The sequence below is a fragment of the Aegilops tauschii genome, chromosome 6, assembly GCF_002575655.3.
Source record: "Aegilops tauschii subsp. strangulata cultivar AL8/78 chromosome 6, Aet v6.0, whole genome shotgun sequence".
NCBI classification, from domain to species: domain Eukaryota; kingdom Viridiplantae; phylum Streptophyta; class Magnoliopsida; order Poales; family Poaceae; genus Aegilops; species Aegilops tauschii.
Genome location: NC_053040.3, coordinates 393,445,423 through 393,462,904, shown reverse-complemented (window position 1 = coordinate 393,462,904; position 17,482 = coordinate 393,445,423). Strand labels below are relative to the sequence as shown.

The 17,482-nt window shown below is 43.4% G+C and overlaps 1 protein-coding gene across 1 annotated transcript; it reads right to left on the bottom strand.

Annotated features, from left to right (window-relative positions):
- Nucleotides 1-3,609: 3,609 nt before the first annotated feature.
- On the bottom strand, nt 3,610-4,686 carry LOC141026112 (uncharacterized). The gene has a single exon (XM_073502084.1). It carries the CDS (start codon nt 4,684-4,686, stop codon nt 3,610-3,612), a length of 1,077 nt encoding a protein of 358 aa, XP_073358185.1.
- Nucleotides 4,687-17,482: the final 12,796 nt, after the last annotated feature.

Genomic DNA, 17,482 nt, shown 5'->3' with positions numbered 1-17,482 from the left:
AAGGCGTAAACCAGTGCGGCGCCTCCATGCATACCGCTTTGGGAGGCAGCTGAGTGGCTGACAAGCGGGCCCCCATGGCCAGGTCCAGAGAGAGAGGGCGTCTCGTCGCCGGTGGTTCTCCGGTGAGGAGGGCTCGGCTGCCGCCGGCGAGAGGATGGATGGATGCGCAAGACTATGGTGAACCTGCACGTACCCGTAGCTCGGCGAGAGGTGGACGGAGGGCGTCGTGGTGGTCATCTCCAGAGGCGTCGACGGAGGAGAGCTCGTCGGAGTTGATGAATACGGCAAGGTAGGGCCGGTCCAGCAGCTTCAGCGGTACCAGCATGACCAGTGGCACCACGAACACGTCGGAGAGGTTGGAAGGAGATGAGAGGCGCTAGAGGAAGAAGAACGCCGAGGCGGGGTCGGCGGCAAGCTACAGAGTGGAACGGCGGCCAGAGGCCCGCCTGGCTTGGCCGCTGCTATCTAGAGGATGTTTGAGTGCCAGAGGAGAAGGGTGGGGTGGCTGAATGAGCTTGGGAGGGCTCCTATTTATAGCCGTGGGCGAGGGAAGGGATCTAGAGCACCCGCGAGCTCTCTAGAAGCAGTGCACGGCGACAGGAGGGGTCAGTGAGATTGGGGAAATGGCCATGAGCTCACGCGGCCACTATCGAGGCTCGCAGCCAAGCACAGGGCGCGGAGACAGATGAAAACAGAGGCATGGGGTCATTGTGCTCTCTGCTCCGCCATGCCCGTGCTTGCTGCGGCTGTTGCTGGTGTTAGGGAGCGCCAGGGAGGGATCGAGGTGATGAATCGGGGCTCCGGGAGATGCTATAGTTTGGGCGGAGGAGAGCGCACAGGCGAAATAGAGCGGCTGCCGGCGCGCAGAGCGCGTCGAACACCTACCTGGCATCGTGTCCATACGCGATCATCACGTGCACTGGCACTATGCATCGCGCCCGAGTGGTGTAATGATGTCTGGGAGCTTGTCCTTGCAGTGTTTAGTCTAACTGTGCTGATGGATCGAAGCCATGTCGACAGGAAATGACCTAAGCTTCAGGGCAAGTTTCTGGACAGAAACTTGGGAGCTAAGTAGAGAGGATTCTAGAGAGAGTTAGGAGCTGATCTTTGGAGGTTAAGATTATCTTAGGAAGGTAATGATACCCTAAAAATTTCAGCTTCAGAGGATCAAGAAAAATGCACTTCCTTCACAACATGCATTTTCTGACCAGAATAGGAAAAAATTTCTGTAGAAAAAATATTTCAAATAACCATGAAATATTTTTGCACAGGAAGTTGGGCCAAGGTCCAAAGAATATTCAGGATTTTTCTCAGATTTTTGTGGGCAAGAAAAAAGAGGGTTGCTTTGGACTAGAAGTGAATGAAGAGCTTAATCAGGGGGAAAATGGATATTTTTGATTTAAGAAAAATATTACCATGGTTATATTTGGATATATCTGAGTGCAATAGATGGGTTTGAAGGTGAGATGAGTCACTTGGGTGAAAATCAAAGAAAACTCAAATTCAATTCAAAAATGCAATAAAACCCAGAAAAAGGGCAAAAACCAGGGTGTCACAAACCTTCCCCCTTAGGATGAATCTCGTCCTTGAGATTCGGTTGCTCAGGAAACAATCAGGATATGCTGTCCTAAAAAAGTCTTCCCTTTCCCAGGTAGCTTCACTCTTAGTATGGTGTTCCCACTGCACCTTGTAAAACTTAACCGACTTGCTGCGGGTGACTCTTTCCATCTCATACAGTATTCGGAAATGTTTCTCTTCATAGGTCAGATCCTTAGCAAGCTCTATTTCTGCCATATCAGTCTATTTCTCAGGTGGTGAGATACACCTTCGCAACTGTGATACGCGGAAGATGTCATATAATTCTGACAACTCGGGTGGAAGTTCCAATTGATATGCCATCGTGCCCACTTTGGTCATAACTGGAAATGGGACAATATATCTTGGTGCAAGCTTTCCCCGAGTCTGAAATCTCTTGACTCCTTTCATGGGTGTGACTCTTGAGGTAGACATATTCACTAGGTTCAAAACTAATTTGACGGTGCTTGGAATCATAGTAACTCTTTTGTCGAGACTTGGCCAATTGTAGTCTGTCTCGGATTTCCCTGACTTGCTTCTCAACTTCCATCATCAAGTTAGTTCCGAAAATACGACCGTCTCCGGTCTGGGACCAGTTTAACGGGGTAAGACACTTGCGTCCATACAAGGCTTCATATTGTGACATCTTGAGGCTGGTTTGATAGTTGTTGTTGTAGGAAAACTCGGCATAGGGTAAGCTGTCTTCCCATTTGGGTCCTTGAGCAAGAGCATATGCCCTAAGCATGTCTTCGAGTATTTGATTTACTCGTTCCGTCTGGCTATCTGTCTTAGGGTGATAAGCTGTGCTATACTTCAATGATGTCCCCAAAACTTGGTGAAGTCATGACTATAATAGCGAGGTAATAAGGGATCCTCGGTCTGATGTGATAGTTCTTGGCACGCCATGCAAAATGACGATTCTGGACACATAGAGTTGAGCCAGTTGATCCGCACGGTATGTGGTCTGGATAGGAATGAAATGGGCCACCTTGGTCATCATGTCCACCACGACCCATACGACATTGTTCCCACGAGGAGTTGTGGGAAGACCGGTGATGAAGTCCATGCAGACATCATCCCATTTCCATTGTGGAACGGGCAAAGGTTGAAGTAGCCCGGCGGGTTTTTGGCGTTTCGCCTTTACCTTATTGCATATATCATAGTAGGCGACAAAATATGCAATATGCTTCTTCATCCCATCCCACCAAAATATTTGCCTGAGGTCTTCGTACATTTTGGTACCTCCTGGATGGACCGAGTATGAGAACTCGTGTGCTTCTGTTAATATCTTCTTCCTCAGATCTTCTGCTTCGGGTACACATATTCGTCCTCGAAACCATAGAGTACCTTGCTCATCCATCAGGAAGTCTCGAGTCTTGCTGTCTTTCATCCGTGTGTCCTGGTGTTGCAAGAAGGGATCTTCTGACTGAGCTTTGCGAATTTCTTCCTCAAGAGTGGGAGTAACTACCAACATATTGGTGCAGTCAGCCTCAACAACGATTAGATTGAGCCGGACCATTTTAGCACATCCTTGATTTTGCTTTGACCCACAGCTATTCCTTCGACAGAAAGAATGTGTCCCAAGAATCCGACTTGCTTAAGTCAGAACTCACACTTACTAAATTTTGCATATAATTGGTGGTCACGAAGCCTTTGCAATACTGCTCAGAGGTGTTGTTTATGCACTTCTTCTCCCTTGGAGTATATGAGAATATCATCAATGAAGACAAACATGAATTTGTCCAAGAAATCCATGAACACTTTGTTCATCATATGTATGAAGAAGGCAGGAGCATTTGTCAGCCCGAATGACATAATTGTGTATTCATATAGACCGTAACGAGTGGTGAATGCGGTCTTAGGAATATATATTCTTTCTTGATCTTGAGTTGATGATACCCGATCCTTAAATCAATCTTGGAAAAGATTTGAGCTCTATGCAATTGATCGAACAAATCATCAATTCTGGGGAGCGGGTACTTATTCTTGATAGTGACATCATTGAGCTGGCGGTAATCTATACACATCCGAAGACTACCATCTTTCTTGTTCAAGAATATGGCAGGTGACCCCCAGGGTGAAGAACTGGGGTGGATGTATCCTTTCTTGAGCAGGCATCCGGTAATACTTCTTGTATATGGGCGCCGTTCCTAGCACGAGATCAATAGCAAACTCGAGCTCCCGATCTGGCGGCATTCCTGGCAATTCTTTAGGAAATACATCTGGAGACTCACTGACCACGGGTATTAATTCCATACCTGAGGACAACACCGTAAAAATCATTTCCTTCTTAGGCATGGTTCTACGAGCCACAAACTTCACTGCTTGTCCTGCCGGATTTGTTAATGTAACTTCTCTTGTTGCACAATTGACCTGATGCTTTGTTAGCCAATCCATTCCCAATATGACATCCAACCTTGCGGATTCAATGGCTATTAGTGTGGCAGGGAAGACAACTCCATGAATCTTTATTTCCAAGTCACGGCATACCAAATTTGTTTTAAGCATGGATCTCAGGGATTGCACCATCATACTTTTCTCAAGAATAGAGCAAGAAAACTTGTTTTGGGCAACAAAACTCCGCGAAATAAAGGAATGGGAAGCCCCAGAATCAAATAAAATTATTGCAGGTATGTTATTAACAGGAAACGCACCAATGACCACTTCGGGGTTTTCTTGGGCTTCTTCGGTGGAGAGATGATGCACTTGGCCTTGGATAAGTTCCTGCTCAGTGTAGGATTCCATGTGGTTGACTTGAGGCTTGAGGGGTGCATTTTTCTTGCCGTACTTGGGACACTGCTTCGCATAGTGTCCGGTCTGCCCACAAGAGAAACATGCGTTGTTATGTTGATAGTTTTCCCGGACAGGGTTGGTCACAATGTTCTCGACATGGTTGTTGGTTCTGTTGGTATTCTGCTGCCAGGTAGGTTTGAACTCAAACTGAGGTTGCTGCCAAGTACGAGCCTTCTGCACCGGCTGTCCATCCTTATTGGGCTTGAACTTGCGTTTGCGATCATCATAAGCTGGCTTATTGTCGTGAACGAGCTTGTGCTCCCTTTCTGCAATAAGGGCCTTGTTCACCAAAGTCTGGAAGTTGGGGAAGTCAAACATGCTGAGTGTGCATCAGAGGTGCTGATTGAGTCCTCCAAGGAATCGATCGATCTTCCTTTCTTCGATGGCCACATCATAGACAGAATAACGAGCCAAGTGATTGAATTTGTGCAGATATTCACTTACTGACAGGTTTCCTTGAGTGAGAGCGAGAAACTCACGCTGCTTGACCTTTATGATACCGGCGGGAATGTGGTACTTGCAGAAATTGTCCTCTAATTTATCCCAAGCAATCTCATCGTCCGCAGGCCACATGGCTTTAGTATTACTAGGAAATATGCCCGTGCGTTGCAATGGGAATAAAAAATATCTTTGCGTCTAGAAAACACAATATGTAAAATTAAATAACGAAAAGCCAGGTACTAATATGTCCTAAAGATATTTTAAAAATTAGACTATGAAAATTTAGCACAAAAAAATTCAATTATCCATTTTGTTACTGGGAACAAAAGTCGATTACATAACTTCGATATCCCAACACTGATTTCTAAGGCATGTTACGCATCTTGTACTCCCATATATGCATCTAAATAATACTATATTTTACTGTATGTTTGTGGTTTTTGAGGGAATTCTTTATGTTTGTTCCAAAAAACGTGTGGATTTGTTGTGCTGCCTTTTAGTTTTATTTTTTTCTTATGGGGTGCAACGTCTTCTCCCCGTTTAAAGTGACTTAATTGTTGGCCTATCTAACAAATTTCAGCATAATAACATTTGTTAGGGAGCCAATTACGTGAAGAAAATTCCATTTAATGGAAAGAAATGCGGCCAGTTATGTCATGAAAATTCCATTTGACGGAAAGAAATGCGGCCAATTATGTCATGAAAATTCCATTTCATAAAAATAAATACGGCGTGCATGCGGTCCTTTATTGGATTTCCCGAAATCCCACTTAATTTTCAAATAATACCCACAATCCATATAATTGGAGTCAATTTCCTGCACGTCCTTCCTTATCTCGGGTCTTTCACTTTTGTTGGCATCTTCATGTCCACATTTAGCGGGATTTTTTTTCGTTGACACGTGTATTCCCTTTTTTTGAGGTAGTTTCCATTTTCTAGGCAACTCGTACTTAGGTAACAACCAGATTTTGCACACGCAACAAATGATAGGTGAGTTGGTTGTTCTGTTGTGGTCGGTAGTGAAGGTCTCAAGTTCGAGTCCTCTGTGTGTATATGTTTTTCCTTCTAATTGAAAGAAGCGAACCAGGCCCACCTTGGCCCATGTAGGGAGCAGAAATTCTGGGGTGAGCTTTTTTCTGGATTGCGGGTTGGCTCTTAAAAAAGTGAAGGGTTTTTCTGCAAAAACGACGACGGACCAAGAATACCTATTTCTTTTATTAGTAGGTATAGATCCCACCATATAGCAGCAGCTCCTTCAAGATAGTGTGTAGCAGATGGAACCTTGTCAGCTTCTTTGGTGCAGGCAATTTCAAGCTTCTTCTCAATAGTCCGCAACCAATCGTCGACTTCCAAAGGATCGACTTCTCGACTGAAACTGAGAGCTTAGTCCTCTGAAAGTCTGACAGCTTGGAGTGATTGCCATACTGATTTCCATTTTGCCCAACCATAGCCTGCACACTTAATAGTAATTCAAGCAAATCTTGGTTTCTTCTTTCCTCAAACATTCTCATAATCTGCTCTATTGTAGGTGGTTGCTGTGGAGGAGGTGGTGGCTGATATGGTTTGGGGGAATGCCCCGCCTGTCGGGATGAGTGACGAACGGGAGCTTCGTTACCCACTTGACTGCTGCTACCTCCTCTTGTCATCCTATTTATGTTTCCCAATACGAAGCATCGAGATGAGCAACATCCATAAGTGGGAAAGAAAAGCAAGCGACAAAGCCCGGAAGAAAGGAACGAGAAACCAAGGCGAACAATAAAGGAAAGAAAGTAACATGACAAGTACTACTGCACTCATACATCTAAGCATCATGACAACCTCAACTACTCTATAGATCTAGTGCTCCTCTGCTCCAGCTGGGATCTCCCCAGACTCGGCCTTGGATCCTGAGCTGACTACATTGACGAAAACCTCCGGGTCAAAGGAAACACGACGACGCTACCTAGGGGGCTCTCCCTCAGGGGCAGGTGATGCGTGAGGCTGAACCATAGGGGGGCGGGAGTAGCCAGTAAAGCCAAACCAGCAGGAGACTCATGGGGAGTAACTATCGAGGTACCCGAGTTGCTCTGAGGGGTAACCGGAGTGGTGGGGCAAACAGAAGATGGAGGAATAAATGGGGTAAACCAGATGGTAGGTGGAAAGAAACCAGCTCTAGGGGCCACCAGAGATGTACGAGTGCGAGTCAACTCTCGGGCCAACTCGAAAAGCAGAAGATAACTAGCAGTTATATAATGAGAGAGGTGGCTAGAGGTACGGTCGCACTCCGGATCAATAGTAGGGAAACAGATACGTCCATCAACGGATATGGACAGGTAGTAAAAGAAACCTGGATGATGCTACATCTGGACCTCGTTGTAGCACAGATCAACGAGAGCCTCAAACGCAGCGATCTGGACTGCCTAACCTGGGGTAGAAGCGTAACCAGTCCTAGAAGAACGGTGTAGATGCCTGGTATGGTGCTGGTGTGTAAAGTGACCTCTGCGTGGTACTCGTACATTGAGTCTGCCAGACAAATCCTGATACACCTACATTGGATCATTGCCATTGGGGTAGAGTCGCCGCCAAATGTTCCAAAGAAGACGTGGAGAAGTGTACAGTGCTGGCTCAGACTGGTACGGGTACGACACTGGAGCCTTCTACACTCACAACCATTAGTCTGTTAGTAACAAAATAAACTATATGCATGCAATGCAGGAACCACAAGCACACAAACACTACCGGCACTTAGAGCTACTGTCTACCGTTTGAACTAGCGCATTAGCTGTCTAGCGTGCCCTACAGTCAGCGCGGCTCTGATACCAAGCGTTGTCACACCCCGGCTCGGAGTGACCGGTTTACCTTGCATTGCCAGCCCGGAGATCAAGTCTTCTAGCAACACACAACAACTTGATAGAGAAAGACAACCGCTTTATTGAAGCATAGAGTCGATATTACACCAAGTAGCGAGGCCAAGCGGCACACAGGGTGCTGCTGAACATATGTACATTATTTAGTAGACATGAGCAGGGGCTTCAACATCACGAAAAAGCTACGCGGCAGCGGAAAGACGGCGTAGGACTCCATCTCATAGGGACACTGATGTGGACACGGTCTAGACTGCGATGCACGATGCAACTCCACTTCCGGTATGACTTCTCCCGAAACTGGCATGACACGCCAGGTGAGTACTTTGAATGTACTCGCAATATCACACAAATAAAGCAACAATGGAAAACAACAACATGATATTTAAGTAGGTTAAATGCAAGAACTAGCATGCTTCATATGAAGTGAAAGTGCTCATAAGAGGGCCTTCCAGACCCGCTTACCATCTCGGTTACCTTGTAACCACGAACATCATCATACCAAGGTGATCAGCTCCGGATCACAAACGAAACCATCTCGATGGTCTCAACAACTTCACCAACATAACAAATGCCACAAGTATACATTTAGTGTGCAAATTTAATATTTCTGTTGATCCACTATGTGACCTACTACGAACTTGTGACCATGACCGAGGACGTGGCTATCGATAGATCACACACACTCTACAGAGGCTTGCACACTGTACCCACACCACGGAACCCATGGCCTTGGACTCCCATTCGGGTGGACCAATGGCGTTCCGACAGAACCAATCTATTGCCATGACACTCTCTCGGCCACTCGGACTAACTCCCCTTTGGGCTAAGTCATGGGTGGCCCCGATGCCACTCCGGACATCCAACGGCCACCGTCGCGGCAAAACAAACAGGCCCAAACGGGGACATGGTACCAAAATAACTACGAGCACACAAGGCTATGCCTGCCTACCGGGACAGGGTAGCGCAAGCGTATAACCTTCCCTAGTTGGAGGCACCGCCGCGAGGCATAACAATAGACCGAGAAAGGGCCTCCCCATAAAGGCAAATGTGGTAGCACTTGGGAAGCTCAATTCGGTGTCACCATGACTCGATCAACATCATGTTCAAGTTGGTTTATTATGAGGTTTCAACTTGCAAATAGATTTCACCGAGTCATAGTATGCCATGAAGATGCAATGAACTATATATGCACCATTTCAACATAATACCGATATGAACTAGCTCATGCATAATATCACATTACTCTACTGCATAAATTTAGTTATTCAACTAAAATGCTACTGATAACAGAACAAGCATATCAAGAACATGAAACTAGCATCAAATGACTATAGGAATTTTCTATATGCATTTAAAATACCATATTCAAGTGAAAATCATAGTTATTGAAATGACATTGTTGCAAATATTTGTGATGGCTTGCCTTAGTGTAGAGGAGGGTCACACTCCTCCTGGTTCTCCTCAAGGCAACAAGTTCCTTATAAAAATAATTAAAATAACAAAAAGAAAATATCACATAACACTATTTAATGCACTAGAAAATATCCACAACAAGCAAAAAATCTCATCTTGTGCATGTTGATAGAGGAGTTCAACACAAAACCAATGCAAAAAGAATCATATCATTTGGACTTATAGAATAGAAGTTAGAGCAGGTTAAAGTTTATTCAAATTTCTGAATTTAAATTGATTTTTAGAAAATCTGGGGAGGGGGTGACGTCGAAGGCGTAAACCAGCGGGTCGCCTCCACTCAGACTGCTTCGGGAGGCGGCTGAGTGGCTGACCAGGGGGCCCCCACGGCTAGGTCCAGAGAGAGAGAGAGAGAGAGAGAGAGAGATGGCGGCTCGTCGTCGGTGGTTCTCCGACGAGGAGGGCTCGGCTGCCGCCGGCGAGAGGATGGATGGATGCGCAAGAATACGGCGAACCTGCACATACCCTTAGCTCGGCAAGAGGTGGACGGAGGGCGTCGCGGTGGTCGTCTACAGAGCCGTCGCCGGAGGAGAGCTCATCGGAGTTGATGAATCCGGCGAGGCAGGGCCGGTCCAGCAGCTCCAACAACACCAGCACGACTAGTGGAGCACCACGAACACGTCGGAGAGGTTGGAAGGAGACAAGAGGCGCCGGAGGAAGCAGGACCCCGAGGCGGGGTCGGCGGCAAGCTCCGGAGCAGAACGACGGCCAATGGCCCGCCTGGCCTGGCCGCTGCTATCTAGACGATGTTTGAGTGCCAAAGGAGGAGGGTGGGGTGGATGAATGAGCACTGGCGGGGGAGTCTTATTTGTAGCCGTGGGCGAGGGAGGGGATCGAGAGCGCCGACGAGCTCTCTGGAAGCGATGCACGGCGATGTGAGGGAAATGGCCAAGAGCTCACGCGGCCACTGACGAGGCTCACAACCAAGCACAGGGCACGGAGACGAACGAAAACAGAGGCACGGGGTCACTGTGCTCTCTGCTCCGCCGTGCCCGTGCTCGCTGTGGCTATCGCCGGCATCGAGGAGCACCTGGGAGGGGTCGGGGTGATGAGTCGAGGCAGAGAGGGGCTCTGTGACTTGCTAGTTTGGGCGGAGGCGAGTGGACGGGTGAAACATAGCGGCTGCCAGCGCGCAGAGTGCGTCGAACACCTACCTGTCACCGTGTCCACACACGGTCACTGCGTGCATTGGCACTACACATCACGCCTGAGTGGTGAAATCATGTCTGGGAGCTTGTCCCTGCGGTGTTTAGTCTAACTGTGCTGATGGATCGAAGCCAGGTCGACAGGAAATGACCTAAGCTTCACAACAAGTTTCTGGCAGAAACTTGGGAACTAAGTAGAGAGGATTCTAGAGAGAGTTAGGAGCTGATATTTGGAGGTTAAGCTTATCTTAGGAAGGTAATGATGCCCTAAAAATTTCAGCTCCAGAGGATCAAGCAAAAATGCAGTTCCTTCACAACATGCATTTTCTGACCAGAATAGAAAAGATTTTCCGTAGCAAAATATTCCAAATAACCATGAAATATTTTTTCATAGGAAGTTGGGCCAAGGTCCAAAGAATATTCAGGAATTTTCTCAGATTTTTGTAGGCAAGAAAAATGACGGTTGCTTTGGAGTAGAAGTAGAATATTCAGGAATTTTCTCATATTTTTGTGGGCAAGAAAATTGAGGGTTGCTTTGGAGTAGAAGTGACTGAAGGGCTTAATCAGGGGAAAATGAATATTTTTCATTTAAGAAAAATATTCCCATGGTCATATTTGGATATATCAGAGTGCAAGAGATGGGTTTGAAGGTGAGATGAGTCACTTGGGTGAAAATCAAAGAAATGCCCAAGTGCCGAAGTCCAAATGAGTTGATTCAAAACTCAAATTCAATTCAAAAATGCAATAAAACCCAGAAAAAGAAAAAGGGCAAAAACCAGGGTGTCACACATTCGTATGGAACGCGACAAACATAGCTGCGGGGTGCACATCCAGTATGCTATGGTGTACGCGACTGAATCTTTGAATATATCCGCACAGATCTTCTCCCTCCTTTTGCGGGATCACTTGTAAATCACTAGGTAATCCTGGGCCTTTCTGTCCTCCGGTAAATGGATCTACTGGAATAAAAATTTGTTCCTCTCCTTCCAAACCTACCACGCCATCACAACGAAGGTTTCCGTGACATGGGTTGTGCCTAGTCTCTCTTAGCATTCGATAACAATCCAAACCCGTTGATCCCCGCACTCCAGGATATATTGAGTTTATACCGACAATTTTTGGAGAACAGGCAAGTGAAGAAGTCATTTTTTGCGAAATGAGTTAAGAAGAAGCTAGACATGTTCAAGCATCTCTTCACAGTGGTGCCGACACATAATGAAATGGCCAGTACTTGAGTGTCGGGGGCCACCACATAGTGCCTAGGGCACACCAGTTCTTTGTGTTCAGCATGTGTGACAGAAGTAGCCTAGCGAATACAATCAATTTCATGGTGAATTTAGACTCCCAAATCCATTTGAAGAAGTTGTCGGTCACCACATTCCGGAGGTAAAACTGATAGAATTTCGCCTTGGTGTATTTGTGTCCCCAATCGTAGGTCTAGACATATCTATTCGACGTGTCAATATGATAATCCATACCGATGGCCTGCAACTATGAGACCTCTTCGTGTGCTTGGACCGACAGTGGCAAATAATGAAAGCCATTGTGCAAAGAATCCAACTGGTGGAAATCTCTGACCGTGACGTCATCGGTTGAAGCATACAAGAATGCTCGCAGCTCGGTTTCTGCTAGGATTTGACTGCACCAAGGTTATTTACCAGAGAAATTTGACATCCCATCACCAATGATTACAGAAGAATTCCCTGATAGATAGGATCAATGTGCAATATCTCTCGATGCTAGAATAACCCGCACGTCCCGGATGCATGAGGGACAGAGCTAGAGTAGTATGTTGACCAGACAAGCTTTACCCATGGCACATCATGGTGATTGTAGAACTTGTCAACAAACATCAAGGCAGTATTTGAAGTATTGGTATCAACAATTTTGACCCCACCCGCTTTATTTTAGGTTTGCACTATTTTTTAGGGGGCTAGCGAGTTAGAAGTCTCACCCTGCTCAGTTTTGTTCCACCAAAGACAAAGCCTACTTAGTTTATCTAGGTGTGTGCCAATATATTAGGTGGGATTTTGATCGAGCACATAACATAAACCGCAATGGACGTGATCACATACTCGACTGATGCCAGTTTAGCTCCATAAGAGGCCATGTAGAGAGTAGAGGAGAGCTTCTGTTCCACTTTGCCAATCAGAGGCACCGGATCATTCAGTGGGTTTGGTGGTGCCCATCGGCAACCCAAGGTATGTGAATGGCATGCTCCCTACCACACACTAAAAGATCTGCACCATTTATAACAATTCAGGCTGATCAAGGTTGATAGGCACTAGTGTTGATTTCTGGAAGTGTATCCTCCGGCCAACCGAGTCTGCATAATCCAAAAAAATATGCGTCATGAACATGGTTAACTACCTATAGGGCCGCACAATGATGGTGTCATCCGCATAATGTATTGCCGAGATTTTTTGCTGGCCAGCCGGAGGAATAGTTCATTTAGTCATATCCTAGTTTCTCGCATCATCGCAGTTTAACTAATGGTTGGATGTTTCAGATTTTTGTGGGATTTTCTAGCTTATTTTTTATTTTCCGGTTACCCATTAAGTACTTCTATAATAGATTCACACCTTTGGTGAAATGAAACTTTGTGATGAAATGACACTCTTGTATGAAATAGCACTCTGTTTGGCACTTTGTGTGAAATGATAATGCGTGGACTTTTGTATGAGATGGCATTTTTGTTAGTATCCATCTAAGTTGAATAACATATTTAATTAGTACAAATTACATAGTAACAGAGGCTAATTTGGTGATCAAAATAGCAAAAGCACCGCCTTTCAAATTTCAAATAGATGATGAGCAGGAGACAAGGTTAGCAGTGGAGCATAGATGTGACTCACGCTAGTAAAGTTAGTAGGGGAGGGAGAGAGACGAGGCACAATTTGTTTATGGAATTCACAAATGGAACAAAAAATTATTACGCAACATAGACCCTAAAGCAAATGGACACCAATGTTAGCCTCTCCGCGAGTTATGGTTGTTAATATTATATGTTATACATGATTAAGATTGTGTATGATATTGTGCTAAATTTTCATAATCCCATTTTCCTTGCCCACTTCCTCTATTTTAGTGTTTGTTTGACCTATCTTTTTCATACTTTTATGGCTCATTTTTTAAAACCTCTTATGAAATATGCACAACAAAGTTTAGTAACTCAAACTAATACTAAAAGAACACAATAAGATTTCAAACTATTTGCATGTATTTAATTTCATAATTATGAACTATTGATGGAATATTATTCATGTTTTCTATACATGTGGAATTGATAGACTTAATTTTCAGTACATATTTCATGTTCTGACAAATGCAAGTATAAATGCACAGGTTAGCCAGGGCAAATTAAAGTTAGTATGAATTGATAGACCTCCCATTTTCCGTATATTTATTTGAACTTTGTACTAGGCTAGCCAGTGCAAATGCACAGGTTGACGACTAGTAAAAAGTATATTAAACCTTACGATTAAAGAAATCAAATCTTATGGTAATCTTATCATCGTCTCTAGCGGGACAAAGATTAGATGCAAAGTGACCGGATCTAAGACCCAATAGAAACCATATATACTCCACTAGCAAAAGTGCAGTTGAAAATGGAAGATCACAACTATATCAATCCAGGTCAAACATACATACAAAATTCATTTGCAATGTTTTATAGATAATTCTAATTCATGCATCCTAAAGTAAGAGAGCTCCTAAAGAGCCTCCAAGCAAAAGATTTCCAGAGTATTCGTGGTACCATCTTGTTTTTCAAACCTCTTCAATTATTGTTCTACTCCCCAGTAGAAAATAGATTGCCTTGATGCTTGTGAACTAAGCTATGACCAACGTTAGTTATAGGGATTTGAATAAATTCATTCTTGAAGACTCACCAAAGTGATATGATAATTTATGGGTTTATAAATATACAACCACATATGTGTATTAAGGACAAAAGTGTTGAGGTATGATTTGGCCTGAATAAGTTTAAACACATACATATTTATTTAAATTACGAGTTTTTTGATCTTAAGCAAGGGCTGCAACCCCAATACCTCTAGGCCTCTGTCCGTCCCCATTTATGTTCCTTTTCAAGATTCACACAATTTCTTAATGAAGTGGCAGCCAAATAAAATATGATCTTAGTCATAGTGATATTTCGTGAATACTTCTAACTGGAATAAGTTAAATATGTTTGTATATTGGACTATTTTCGATTGTTGTCTTTTCATTTGCCTTGTATTAGATCGCGATGTGTTCCCATGTGATAGCCCATCGCTCATTCACTGAACTTCTATTGGGAGTAATTTTTTGTAATTACGAGAAACAAGATTGTGTTCCACAAGTTCAAAAAGGTGATTATAAACCACTCCCTCGCAGGAAAATTGATGAAATTTTCTTACATTATAGTTTGTCAATGGGTTGTTGTTCTTTATCTAAAAGTACTTCTCGTTCAATTTGTAAGGGACAATACACATAGTGGATGTCTTCTATTTGCAAAAACCAAAATAACCAAATATGACCATTAGCAGGAATATGTTTCTTGGTTAGAAGATAAAATTGACATTTTGTATTGGACTAAATGAAATACAACATGGGGTTTTAGAAAATATTTTGGACCAGCTCTCCAACAAATGGAGAAAAAGCACGTATGGGAATTTTACAAAGACCATTGCCCTAAAATATAAAGAGCTTCATAGAAATTTGCCAGAAAATCCTAGCATTATGAAATTTATCCGTAAATCATTTGTTTAAACCAAGCCTCAGTGTTAGAGATAACAATTTTTTCAGAATACTGCCCAAGTGTGCTACTACATAAATTTAAGATCGAAGGATACTACAGTAGGAGTAAAATTGCACAAATTACTGAATACCAAATGAAATAAAACAATGAGGATTTCATATAATTCATGTTTTTATGCACGGAAAAATGGAGGAAATTTCTGGTGAGATTTTTTGGACTATTTTTTAAAAAGCGGGTTGAAAAAAGAGTTGTTACATGTTGCACCCTACACCAAAAGGGTTCTTTTAAAATATGTAACAAAACTCACGATGCTGAAAGAAACATAAAACTGTATTCCCTCCATATAAAGTATAGTTAATGTTGTTGAATCTTCCTTTGTCAGAAATTTATTACTTTGACAATGAATACCACTTAAATTATTTAGATTGAAATTTTGAAAAAAATTATATAGCTTTATCATAAAAAGTATTTCAGTAATATGACTAGTTTATTAGTTTTTATGCATGTATTGGAATATAAATTAGTTGTAAAAGTTACGTCTTGAAAACCTTGTCTATATCTGATATGGAGGGCGTAATTGCATGGCTTTCTGGATTGCCTACAATACTTATTCGGATTTTTGTGTGTGTGTGTGCGCGCGCGCACACACACACGTGTGGAATTCACACTAGTGCAGAATAGGCCTTTATCACCGGTTCGTAAGGGCCTTTAGTGCCGGTTCTGCAACCGGCACTATGGAGTGGAGAATAAAGCCCCCCCTTTAGTACCGGTTCGGCACGAACCGGCGCTAAAGTGCCACCACGTGGCACGAGCCAGGCCCGGGTGCTGGTAGACCATTAGTACCGGTTGGTAGCACCAACCGGTACTAAATGTTTGGGGGGGTTTTGGTTTTAATTTTTATTTTTCCATTAATTTTGTGTTTTCCATTTAATTCTTTTTTGTTTGCTGGTATTTTACGATACTACATATTGTACACGTTATGCATATATATAAATAGATTTTCTCGTAGAATTGATCATATATATATATAATCGAATGTCTCACAACCACCATTAATTATTCACACATACACATGTATATATATACAATTTCTCCTACATGTTGCCTTGGTGCCTTCGGAGCACGATGACAAGTGGTTCATGGGGGCGGTAGCGGGTAATAGTATTCTCCTTTGGGATCTATGACCTGGTCGAGCAAAAATCCCGCTATTTCCTCTTGAAGTGCTCGTATGCGCTCCTCTGATAGGAGCTTGTCCCGCACCTCTTTGAACTGTTAAGAAGGAGATCAATATGCATGTGTATTAGTTGTGTGACTAGATATCGACAATCATGTAAGATTTGTGAATAGTGTTCTGGCAAACGTACCCAGTCCTGTCTATCAGATCTGCCCCTTTGGGACGCCATCATGCGAATGTTCTCGCAAACGTAGTATGCACACACTTGAGTCCCCGGCGCCTGCTTCAGGGCCTTTATGACAATAGAATTTAATCAGATAATAATTAATCAAGCATGTTAATTAAGTAATGGTATTGAAACAAGAATTAAAGAGATGGTAGCTAGCTAGCTAGTACTACTTAATTACTTACCTTGGGTCGATACCAACATAGCTTTTGTCGCCATTTTCCTGGAGTCACCTTGATGTACTTTGCCCAAGCCCTACCCGCCGGCAAAGAAAATTAATAAAGGAGTTACTAAAATAGTACATATCAGGAAATGACGAACTAAATAGGCCGAGATATAGTTAATAATGATTGAAATAACCTGTCGACTATCCCCTTCACGATGTTGTAGTCACTATTTTTTTTAAGTAGTGAGTCAGTACTTCAACTTTTCCTTCGTCAACTTTAATGTCTAACAAGATCCAGTGGAAGCTGCATGCGCATACGTTTGCATGTATAAATTAAGCGGGCATGTGCATAACACTAATCAACTATAACCCTAAACCCTATACACTTATTAACATGTAGCTAGTAAGCAAAAACAGAATTTGTAGTACAAGACAGTGTGACTCACTCGAAGTTGTAAGGAAGTAGTATATCTTCATTGCTATTGAGGCGCTTCAAGAACTCTAGCATGCATTTCTCTACATCTTGTCTACACCATTCCAATTTCCATGTGTATTCATTAACGGTATTTGGGTCAATGAACCCAATGCCATAGCGTCCAACCTTTTTCATTTCATACATCTTCATCCTGCATAATACCACAGAAAAGAATATATAGTGAGGATATATAATTACAGGTAATTAATGATCAATCAATGAGCACTAGAGCTAGCTTGAGACTTAAATTACAGAAAGAAATCACTTACAGACAATAGCAACTGACGATAGATTTGTCGAGTGCATCTTGATTGAATAACTGAAATAGTTCTGAATACTCAACGGCCAGAGCTTTCTTATGGAAGTAATGATCTTTCTCGACTTGCACCACGAGGGACTCTCGATTGGAAATCTTGGTAATTTTCATGTA

What these genes read in the sequence shown, in the direction of transcription:
- LOC141026112 (XM_073502084.1), bottom strand. Translation starts at nt 4,686, where the DNA reads ATGTTTGACTTCCCCAACTTCCAGACTTTGGTGAACAAGGCCCTTATT.